Source organism: Pelophylax lessonae (assembly GCF_965119305.1).
Source record: "Pelophylax lessonae genome assembly, chromosome: 9".
Lineage (NCBI taxonomy): Eukaryota > Metazoa > Chordata > Amphibia > Anura > Ranidae > Pelophylax > Pelophylax lessonae.
In genome coordinates, this window is record NC_138776.1 from 30,470,691 (window position 1) to 30,482,829 (window position 12,139).

The window sequence follows — 12,139 nt, forward strand, 5'->3', positions numbered from 1 at the left end:
AAAACCTTGGATCGAGAGTAACTTGGTTTAAGAGCGTTTTGCAAGACAAGCAACATTTTTTTTTTATAAATTTTGACTTGATAAACAAGCGATGTCTTGATATACAGTATCTCACAAAAGTGAGTACACCTCTTACAATTTTTAAAATATTTTATTCTATCTTTTCATGTGACAACACTGAAGAAATTACACTTTGCTACAATGTAAAATAGTGAGTGTACAGCTTGTATAACAGTGTAAATTTGCGAAGTTAAAATGTCCAAATTGGGACTACCAGTGTCAATATTTTGTGTGGCCACAATTTTTTTCCAGCACTGCCTTAACCCTCTTGGGCATGGAGTTCACCAGAGCTTCACAGGTTGCCATTGGAGTCCTCTTCCACTCCTCCATGACGACATCACGGAGCTGGTATCAATGCATCCCTAGTATTTACTGTATACAGTATCTCACAAAAGTGAGTACACCCATCACATTTTTGTAAATATTTTATTATATATTTTCATGTGACAACTTTGAAGAAATTACACTTTGCTACATTGTAAAGTAGTGAGTGTACAGCTTGTATAACAGTGTCAATTTGCTGTCCCCTCAAAATAACTCAACACACAGCCATTAATGTCTAAACCGCTGGCAACAAAAGTGAGTATACCCCTAAAAATGTCCAAATTTGGCCCAAGAAACCATTTGCCCTCCCCGGTGTCATGTGACTCGGTAGTGTTATAAGGCCTCAGGTGTGAATGGGGAGCAGGTGTGTTAAATTTGGTGTTATCGCTCTCACTCTCTCATACTGATCACTGGAAGTTCAACATGGCATCTCATGGCAAAGAACTCTCTGAGGATCTAAAAAAAAAGAATTGTTGCTCTACATAAAGATGTCCTAGGCTATAAGAAGATTGCCAAGACCCTGAAACCGAGCTCCAGCACAGTGGCCAAGACCATATAAAGGTTTAACAGGACAGGTTCCAATCAGAACAGGCCTCATCATGGTCGACCAAAGAAGTTGAGTGCACATGCTCAGCCTCATATCTAGAGGTTGTCTTTGGGAAATAGGCGTATGAGTGCTGCCAGCATTGCTGCAGAGGTTGAAGGGGTGGGGGTCAGCCTGTCAGTGCTCAGACCATACGCCGCACACTGCATCAAATTGGTCTGCATGGCTGTCGTCCCAGAAGTAAGCCTCTTCTAAAGATGATGCACAAGAAAGCCGGGAAACAGTTTGATGAAGACAAGCAAACTAAGGACATGGATTACTGGAACCATGTCCTGTGGTCTGATGAGACCAAAATAAACAAATTTGGTTCAGATGGTGCCAAGGATGTGTGGTGGGAACCAGATGAGGAGTACAAAGACAAGTGTGTCTTGCCTACAGTCAAGCATGGTGGTGGGAATGTCATGGTCTGGGGCTACATGAGTGCTGCCAGCACTGGAGAGCTACAGTTCATTGAGGGAACCATGAATGCCAACATGTACTGTGACATACTGAAGCAGAGCATGATCCCATCCATTCAGAGACTTGGCCGCAGGGCAGTATTCCAACATAACAACCCCAAACACATCTCCAAGGCGACCACTGCCTTGCTAAAGAAGCTGAGGGTAAAGGTGATGGACTGGCCAAGCATTTCTCCAGAACTAAACCCTTTTAAGCATCTGTGGGTCATCCTCAAACAGAAGGTGGAGGAGCCCAAGGTCTCTAACATCATCCAGCTCCGTGATGTTGTCATGGAGGAGTGGAAGAGGAGTCCAGTGGCAGCCTGTGAAGCTCTGGTGAACTCCATGCTAAAGAAGGTTAAGGCAGTGCTGGAAAATAATGGTGGCCACACAAAATATTGACACTTTGGACTTTTTTGCTTAGGGGTGTACTCACTTTTGTTGCCAGCAGTTTGGACATTAATGGCTGTGTGTTGAGTTAATTTGAGGGGACAGCAAATTTACACTGTTATACAAGCTGTACACTCACTACTTTACATTGTAGCAAAGTGTAATTTCTTCAGTGTTGTCACATGAAAAGGAATAATAAAATATTTATAAAAATGTGAGGGTGTATACACTTTTGTGAGATACTGTACAAGTAGCTTTATGTCACAACTGATTTTAAAACAGAAGAGAGGTGCCTCTAAGTGTAGCAAAATGGTTACATTTATTGAGGTTAAAACATTCAGCAACTCACATGGTTGATGGTTTAAACGGGCACATCTAAGTATGGACGCATTCGGGGTAAAGCTGTCCACATAGACCGTCCTCCTCACTGCCATCGATGTCATCCCTTTCACTCTGCGCTCCACAAGCGATTCAAGCCTCAATTTCAGATCGCTCTACTGCAGGGTAGTCTTCCCGGTCACTACGGCAGACTGACGGTAGTGAGGAGGTCTGTGGACAGCTTTACCCCGATGCCTGCATACTTAGATGTGCCTCTTTTAATCATCAACCATGTGAGTTGCTAAATGTTGAACCTTTATTAAATGTAACCATATTACCACACTTAGAGGCGCCTCTCTTCTCTTTTATACTCTGTAGCTCCTGTTGAATTTTGGTTCTAAACCCCTTGGGGATGGACATTTTATGGTTACACAACCCATCACATTGCTATAATATAATCTATAATATAATCTTTTTATATGGACTATAAATGGAAGGACTTATGAAAAAACTGGTTGTGGAACAAATCATTTGAATTTCCATTATTTCTTATAGGGAAATTCACTTTGATATAAAAGTGCTTTGGATTACAAGCATGTTTCCGGAACAAATTATGCTCGCAATCCAAGGGTTTACTGTAGTTGGCTAATATCTATGTGCTGTAGTATTCTGGGAGTATCAGCACCCAATCCTACAGCAGGCATTGCAAATAAACAGAGAAGAAGACCCGCATAAGAAGACTCTATGCCTCGTTTCCACTGTGTGGTACGGTTCGGTTCCGTTCAGTACGGTACGGTTCGGAACGGTACACCTTGCGTTTCCACTGCCAATAGTAGCTGTGATAGACAATTCTCTGTTAACCAATCAAAGTTCTGCAGAGTGTAGCTCCACCCTGTTGGTACGGTACTAATGTGCTTGGTACCCCAACGAAAGGGTCCCAAAAAAGTGGTACGGTACGGTTCGGAATCAGGGTACCATTCACAATGGAAACGGCAAAAATAGTGTACCGTACCGAACCGAACCGTACCGTACCGCTCAGTGGAAACGAGCCATTATAGAATCAGATACACCCTAACCTGACTACCATACTACTACTATTGAGAACATGGGTTGGGTAGTGTTTGCCCCCATTTGATGCATCTCACACAAGTATTTAATTCCTTGACCAAAAACCCAGGAATGCTTAAAGTGGGGGGGGGGGGGGGGGGGCTGAGGGCCCAAGCACACAGGGGGGCCCACACAGGAAGGGGGGTTAGTGATGAACGACATTTACAGAAATCTTCCTCCAGCAGCTGAAAGCTGATCTCTGCCCCTCTTGCCAGCTTTTCTCTGCTGAGAAAGAGACAGTTGTGCCTCATTAATCCCCCTCCCTGTGCCCCCCCCCCCCCCCCAGCCCTGGCTCTAATTTTAGCTCTGCTCCTAAGTTTGTTATCTCTGTAACGTTGTTTCTTTTCCTGCAGTTCTTCGTATACTCCTTGTCCTGGCCTGCATAATTTTTCATCTCTCTCCCCCTTTGCTCTGTCTTCCTGACACAGTCACAGCTGATCAGCTGCATTCCCATGGAGTGAAGAATTTACTGTTACACTGGTTCCATAGTTTCCCGTTATCTTGTTCCAGTGCAGCTTAGTGTGCTTTATGTAGCTGGGCTTCCCACTCATCTTCCCCAGACTGCTTCCTGACCTATGCAACTTTGCTTCTTCTCCTCTACACTGTCAGTTCCCTCTCCATGCATGTATCAACTCCTTCTATTTAACCATTTATTTACTGATCTGGCAGTAGTAAACTCCATTTTTTTTATCTTGTATCTACAGGTAAGCCTATAATAGGGGTTACCTGTAGGTACAGTGAATATCTCCTAAACATAGCAACCGGAGATGGCACCAGAGCAGGTGCACTGCGCTCTCAATGGATGACATAGCATGTGACCATGACTCCTGCGCGCATGCATGTGAGTTACATCATCGCAGTTTGGCCAAACGACTAGAGCCCAAGAACCCAAAGAGAAGACCAAATGAAGATGGAATCCCTCTTAGTAGTGACAGCACACTGCTGGAGAAATCTGTTTTTTAAGTTAGAAAAATATAATTAAGGGCTCATTCCCACAGATACTCTGGTTGTGTGAAGGAGGGGTTTGGGCTGGAGCCGCATGTCATTCTATGGGAATGCAGCGCCTGTATGAACACAGCTGCAGGCCTGTATTTGGACAGGTGTGCAGGTGAGCGACCCCCAATTGCACACTGCCTGTGTTTGGGCCGTACATCTAAATCCCCACACCTGTCAAATTAGGACCTGCAGCTGTGTTCATACAGATCTAGTTGGCCCCAGCCACATAAATGAACCACTGATTCACAGACCACAGCACCCATATGTATGAGCCCCAATATCTCCCCCACACACAGATTTATTTATCAACTCAGCTTTATCTTTTAGATTTAGCAGGAATTCTGTGAGTTATGTTGTATTTGTGTCTGCTAATTAGGGATGAGCTTCGAGTTCGAGCCGAAGCTAAGTTTGACTTGAACATTGCTCGTTCACTCGCTCGTTCGTTCGAAAAACAAACAAATGTGCTTCTTCGCGGGAAATCCAAACGCCCATAATGCACTGTGCGCGCGGTGCGTGCAGTGCATTATGTGATTGCCTAAAGCATGTCTCTGTGCTCTGTGCTTAGGCTGCTCAGCTGTCGAATAATCATCAGCACTCATTGTTTCCCCAGTAGCTCACCCTTACCTCCATGCTTTAGCCAATCAAATGATCTCTGCCATGATTGGACAAAGGCAGGGTAACTCTGCTGGCAGCTGGGAAGGATGCAGGACACAGTTCAGTGTTGCAGCTTGTTTTTCCACCATGCCTCCAAAAAGCTGGTGCTGGTTCTGCAACATCTGGCTACTCCACCACCACCACCTCCTCCTCCCTCCTCTTCTTGTTCTTCCATGTCCTCTTCTGCTCAATTGTCCTCTGAAGCAGCAGTGCTCCCTAAGCATTCAATGAGCTACGAAAGCAGTCAGGCTAAAAGATGCCACGCCGTGCTTCAGTTGGTCTGTCTAGGGGATAGGAGTCACACCGGGCCAGAGATTCTGTCAGCTCTGCAGGGGCAGGCTCAGAGATGGTAGACACCACGACAGCTCGAGTCAGGACTGGTTGTATGCGACAATGGCACCAACCTTCTCTCTGCCCTCTGTCAGGGACACTTGACACATGTTTCATGCTTAGCACGTCCTGAATCTGGTGGTGCAGCATTTCTTGAGCAAATACCCGGGCTTCCAAGATCTCCTGAGGCAGGCCAGAAAAGTCTGTGGCCATTCCCACCGTTCATGCAATGCCAGTGCTCGCTGTACCTTCCCCCCCACCACATCTGTTCACCTCTGCACCCCCCCCCCCACACACCCCTGTACCCCCCCCCCAGCACCTCTGTTTCCTTCTGTTCACCCCACACCTCTGTTTCCCTCTGTACCCCCTCTAGTCCTCTGTACCCTCCCCCCCACCTCTGTACCCCTCTGCACCTCTGTTTTCCTCTGAACCCCCTGCACCTCTGTCCCCCAATGTATCCCACCCACACATCTTGTTCCTCTTTGTAGCCCTCACAAATCTGTTCCCCTCTGTACCCCTCAACCCCCCCCACACATCTGTTTCTCTCTGTACCTCCCCAAACCCCCCTGCACATCTGTTCCCCTCTGTACCCCCCACACACATCTGTTCCCCTCTGTACCCTCAACCCCCCCTCCACATCTGTTCCTCTCCTGTACCCCCCCTCCCAAATGCCCTGCCCATCTGTTCTCTTTTGTACCTCCCACACACATCTGTTCACCTCTGTATCCCCCAACACATCTGTTCTTCTCTGTACCCCCAAAATCCCCCTGCACATCTGTTCCCCTCTGTACTCCCAACCTACCTCTTCACACATCTGTTCTTCTCTGTGCCCTGTATCTTTCTTCTACAGTGCATTTAAATATGTGTGTCATCCTGACTTTGGGATATGTGAGTACTTCATTGTTTAATTTGCCTCTGCCTTGTTACACACGGTACTTTCCACTAAAGGCAGTGGCCCACCCATCCCTGTTGGGGGTGCACTTTTATATCACTACTTCCTGACTAGGATTCTAATTGATCCATCTTCATGGGAATGATCATTCCTGTTTTGTTATTGTCTATTTACACTGACCAGATCGTAGGCAAATGTGCGGATGTTTTCGGTGTGTTTGTACAGCTGATGCATAGCCAACACCACCGAAGTTACCTGCAACTTGCCGAATCCATATCAGTTTAAATGTAATCTGTTTCTGTGTATTGCATTACAGTGTAACATTTGGGACTTGAATGTGCATGGGTTGGGTGCTTTTTAGTGACAACCTTGTCTATTACTCTTTGTGTGTAGTCTGCTCTTGCTATTTTTGATGTGTGTCCATTTTACTTAATTTTGCCACAATAAAGTATCAATCTACGGTTATATACCGCGGTCTGCGATCTCCCCTTCCTCCTTAATATAACTTCCTTTTCTTGGGGCTATCCCCTTCCTTTCCCTATGTGATTTGTCTTCTGGAGTCTGAAGGTGGATCACCACCAATACAGTGAGTCCCATCATTTACTGGAGTGTGATTGACCCAGCAATCTGAGCAGGTGGTACCTCTTTCCTCCCTAGTTTTGATGTCCTCTCTGTACCCCCCAACCCTCCCTGAACATTTGTTCCCCTCTGTACCCCCAACCCCCTCCCCACACACATTTGTTCCTCTATGTACCCCCAAGCCCCTCCCCCCCCACACACACATATGTTTCTCTCTGTACCCCCAACCCACCCTGCACATCTGTTCCCCTCTTTACCCCCCAACCCCCCACACACATGTGTTTCCCTCTGTACTCCCCCAACCCCCCTGGACATCTGTGCCCCCCAACCCCCCACACACATCTGTTCCTCTCTGTACCCCAACCCACCCTGCACATCTGTTCCCCTCTTTACCCCCTACACACATGTGTTTCTCTCTGTACTCCCCCAACCCCCCTTGACATCTGTTCCCCTCTGTACCCCCCCCCCCACACACACACATCTGTTCCTCTCTGTACCCCCCCCCCCCACCACCCCCCTGCATATCTGTTCCCCTCTGTAACCCCCCCCCCCCCAAGCACATCTGTTCCTCTCTGTACCCCCAACCCCCCCTGCACATCTCTTCCCCTCTGTAACTCCCATACACATCTGTTCCTCTCTGTATCCCCCCCCACACACACACACACATCTGTTGTTCCTCACTGTACTCCCCCAAAGCCCCCTTCACATCTGTTCCCCTCTGTACCCCCAATCCCCCCCCACACACACATACACACACACACACCTGTTCCTCTCTGTATCCCCCAATACCCCTGCACATATGTTCCTTTCTGTACCCCCCCCCCCCAACCCCCCTGCACATCTGTTCCTCTCTGTACCCCCAAAACCCCTGAAAATCTGTTTCCCTCAATGCCCCACCCTCCCCCCCTCCACACACACACACATCTGTTCCTCTCTGTACCCCTAAACCCCCCTGCACATCTGTTCCTCTCTGTACCCCCACCCCCTCTGCACATCTGTTTCCCTCTGTACCCCCCAACCCCCCCCCCACATACACACACACACATGTGTTCCTCTCTGTACCCAACATCCCCCTGCACATCTGTTCCTCTTTGTCCACCCCCCCCACACACACACACACATCTGTTCCTCTATGTACCCCCAAGCCCCCCCCCACACACATCTGTTTCTCTCTGCACCCCAACCCACCCTGCACATCTGTTCCCCTCTTTACCCCCCACACACATGTGTTTCCCTCTGTACTCCCCCAACCCCCTGGACATCTGTTCCCCTCTGTGCCTCCCAACCCCCCCACACACATCTGTTCCTCTCTGTACCCCAACCCACCCTGCACATCTGTTCCCCTCTTTACGCCCCACACACATGTGTTTCTCTCTGTACTCCCCCAACCCCCCTTGACATCTGTTCCCCTCTGTACCCCCCAACCCCCCCCCCCCCACACACATCTGTTCCTCTCTGTACCCCCCCACCCCCCCTGCATATCTGTTCCCCTCTGTAACCCCCCAAGCACATCTGTTCCTCTCTGTACCCCCAACCCCCCCTGCACATCTCTTCCCCTCTGTAACTCCCATACACATCTGTTCCTCTCTGTATCCCCCCCCCCCACACACACACATCTGTTGTTCCTCACTGTACTCCCCCAAAGCCCCCTTCACATCTGTTCCCCTCTGTACCCCCAAAACCCCCCCCCCCACACACACACACACCTGTTCCTCTCTGTATCCCCCAATACCCCTGCACATATGTTCCTTTCTGTACCCCCCAACCCCCCTGCACATCTGTTCCTCTCTGTACCCCCAAAACCCCTGAAAATCTGTTTCCCTCAATGCCCCACCCTCCCCCCCACACACACATCTGTTCCTCTCTGTACCCCTAACCCCCCCCCCTGCACATCTGTTCCTCTCTGTACCCCCACCCCCTCTGCACATCTGTTTCCCTCTGTACCCCCCCCCCCACATACACACACACATGTGTTCCTCTCTGTACCCAACATCCCCCTGCACATCTGTTCCTCTTTGTCCACCTCCCCCCCCCACACACACACATCTGTTCCTCTCTGTACCCCCCCGCCCCCCAACCCCCTCTGTCTTCTTTTAAAAATTTGAATCCCCAGCGAGTGGCTGGGGATCCAGATTTTGCCACCCCCTCTACTCTGGTGCCCTAGGCAGCTGCCTTACCTGCCCTTTTGCTGGTGCTGTCCTTGCATACACTTTAAATGTTATCTAATGATAAGATTGTGGTTTTTCTTTAGTTTTGGATATAGTTGGGAGGACACTGACATAGGAGCAGACAGGCAGGGAGAGAGGGGGGAGAGAGTACAGAGGAGGGCAGGAGGGCTGCGGATGACAGAGGCACGTAAACTGACCACAGTGTCAGGGCTCTGCATCCATGGTATACCGTGGTCAGTTTACAGGGGAGGACATAGCCAGACAGGATAAGCCAGGTATTTCAGGTGATAAAAGGGGGCCAAATTACACAGCAAAGCACTGTGCTGTACAACTTTAAGATAACAGGATCAATTTTTTCTAGGTTAAATGCTTTAAAATAAATGCTGCTGTTTGCTCTTTAAAAATAAACACTCAAAATAAGTATAATGACTAAACCCCTCCCCTTCATGACATTTTTGAAAAGGAGCTGACCATGGGTAACCTTAAAATGATGCCCCCCCCCCCCCCCCCTGAAAAAGGGACACCCATGTGAGTAGGCAGGAAAGATTGACCTGGAAAGGCTTTGGCGCTAACCATACGAATTTTGGCTGGCCAAGATTTACTACATGGGTGGCCCTTATCCCGCCAGGCATTCTTTGACTGAAAAGTTGAAAGAGCCATTCCAAAAATTGTTGGCAGAACAGAGACTTAATCCAATTAGGTATTCTGACAGATGCCAGAAGCTGGCCATCACAATACAATGGCCACAGTGAGAGATTCCTCCATCCACGCTATACATCATGGAGGGAAGAATTTATAACATAGTTACATAGGTTGAAAAAAGACACAAATCCAGATAGTTCAAACAATAGCCCATAGGTCAGTTTAAAATAATCTATCTGTGCAGTGCTGACATTGGAATTCAGGGGGTCCCATACAACCTGCAGGGCCTGATCCCCCCCACCCCCTTTCCCTACAACCCTACACAGACAGGGGTTTTTAAGTATTTTATTGTGCATGCACAGTACTCCCAACAGCCGCAGCTTCCAGCAATTAATTAAAAGTTCCTTGGGCCCCATCAGTTCAGCAGCAGGGGCCGGGGGTAGAGATTGGACCATTTTCTAATTTTTGGGCAGAGTAATACTCTGTGCTAGGACCGCCAACAATTGAATTAAAGTTCCGGTTTCCCCCAGCAGATTGACATGGAAGAAGAGACCAGAAGCCGCAGCACTCTGCCTGCTCATGAAAATTAGAAAATAGTCCCTTCTCTGTCCCCAGTCCCTACTGCTGAACTAATGAAGCCCGGGGAACTTATATTTATTCTCTGGGACCCACAGCCTATTGGATTACTGTGGTATTTAAAGAGTCTCCTCTCCTCTCTGCCCCTGCAACCCCTCCTGAACTGATGGGGTGTGGGCCAGTACAGGTAGGCCAGCTCTAGTTCCCCATTGGTAGCCCTGCATGTGTGTATACCAGAGGAGGACTGGGCCAGGGGATAGGGGGGCAATTGCCCCCTGGGCCGCTTTGATGTCCTGTAAAAAGGCTACACCACTTCTGTCACAGACACGTCTAAAGGGTTCTTGGTGAATAGAAGAAAAAAGTCTCTGCCACTGACCTACTGAGGATGAAGACAAGGACAGAGCTCAGGCCTCCCTCCCCAGCATGGATGGCCTAAACTGTGTCTGAGGCCGGTTCCATGCCCCACTTGAGACTCTCCTCTCCTGGCCAGCATCAACCAAGCTGTCCCAGCTCCCCCCAACCATCCCTGCTGGCCAGGTTGGGAACCTGGATTCAGCCGATCATTAGAGAGTACCTGGAGCAGGGCTTCAGCCTGGAATGGGAGCCAGGAGGAGGATTGGAAGAGTGGGAGGGGGGCCTGAGTCGCTGCACCATGGGCCTCTGGTTTGTACTTGCCCCCTGGGCTGAAGGTTGCCAGTCTGCACCTGGTGTATACCCAGCATAAGCATCAGAGGAAGTCAGTATTCTGTGGAAAGTTTTCTTCTCTGTTCCAAGGCACCTTGCTGAACTGATGGGGCCTGGGCCTGGTACAGGAAGACTGGCTCTAGTCTCCCATCGGGGGCCGGCTATGTATGTATACCCAGATCAAAAACGAAGGGATTTCCAGTGTATACCCAGCATAAGCATGGAAGGAGGCCAGTATGCAGGAGGAAATTTTTCTTCTCTGTTCCTGGGCCCCCTGCTAAACTGATGGGGCCTGGGCCCGGTACAGGTGGGCCGGCTTTACTTCCCCCATTGGTAGCCCTGCATGTGTGTACACCCAGCATAAGCATCGGAGAAAGCCAGTATGCTGGGGAAAGTTTCTGAGTTTTAAGTCCTGGAAGACATGATTAAGTCCTAGAGAACCTCCTTTGACGTCCCCTGACAGGTACATTTTCTTGCCGACTGATGATTCACGACATTCATGCTCCCTTGGCAGTATGACTCTAAATAGTGGAATTGTATAAAATATAAACATGACTTACAGTGAATTCAGTGCAGCCATAATGATCAGAAGTGTTTGATTTGCTTAAAATGGGCAACTTTTTGGAAAAATATTCCAGGTCAACCTTGATAGTGACGGGCACTTCACTCTTCAGCCATGTGCAGACTGTGCCTTGGGATCCGCTGGTCAGTTTAATGGGTACCATCATCAAAAAATCCTTTTTGTGGCCTGGGGTTGCAGTGCTGTAATGAGAATGGAACATTTTAGTAAGCCCAGAAAAATTCCCATTTGGTTATTTTTTATCAGACTTTTTTTTTCAGCATGATAGGGTGACCAGATATCCCCGCTTTCCGGGGACAGTCCCCGGAATATGGACACTGCCCCTGGACCAAGCAAGTCTGTCCCCAGTTATGTCCCTGGATTGGATTTGAACAGGAGCCCAGGCCATTTCAAAGACAGTCAGTGCAGAGTCACAAAACTCTGAATTACAACCCCCCCCCCCACTTTGCCACTCCTACTAGCTTGGGGGGGGGGGGGTATTTTTCCATTTTTTTTTTGCCCCTTTCTGATGATCATTTGCTGGTCGGAGCAGATGGACTATTTATTCAGTTTCGGGCACATGCCCCTTCCGCTCCCACTTGCATGTTCTTCTGCCTTGGCTCAAGTCCCGGCCGGCCCCCTACCTGCTTTGCCTTCCCCGGCAGTGTAGTAGCCGGGGCCCCGGAGAGTGAGACCTGTGTGACACTGGCATAATGGATGGTATTATAACTCACAGGCAGGGGGTGCTCTATCATGGCTGTGGCTGGCACTGTCACAGTGTGTCACATAACATGACTGCTGGGTGCTGATTTTCTTAAG

At 48.8% G+C, this 12,139-nt stretch overlaps 1 protein-coding gene across 1 annotated transcript in view; it reads right to left on the bottom strand.

The window, feature by feature from the left end:
* The window catches only part of LOC309564195 (ovostatin-like), a gene marked incomplete at both ends in the record, with an annotated part of 115,061 nt that overhangs the window by 95,959 nt on the left and 6,963 nt on the right, over positions 1-12,139 (bottom strand). The window contains one exon of the mRNA XM_082268826.1: positions 11,322-11,523. Within this exon, the coding sequence (XP_082124952.1) occupies positions 11,322-11,523 (202 nt within the window). The remainder of the gene's footprint in view (positions 1-11,321; positions 11,524-12,139) is intronic.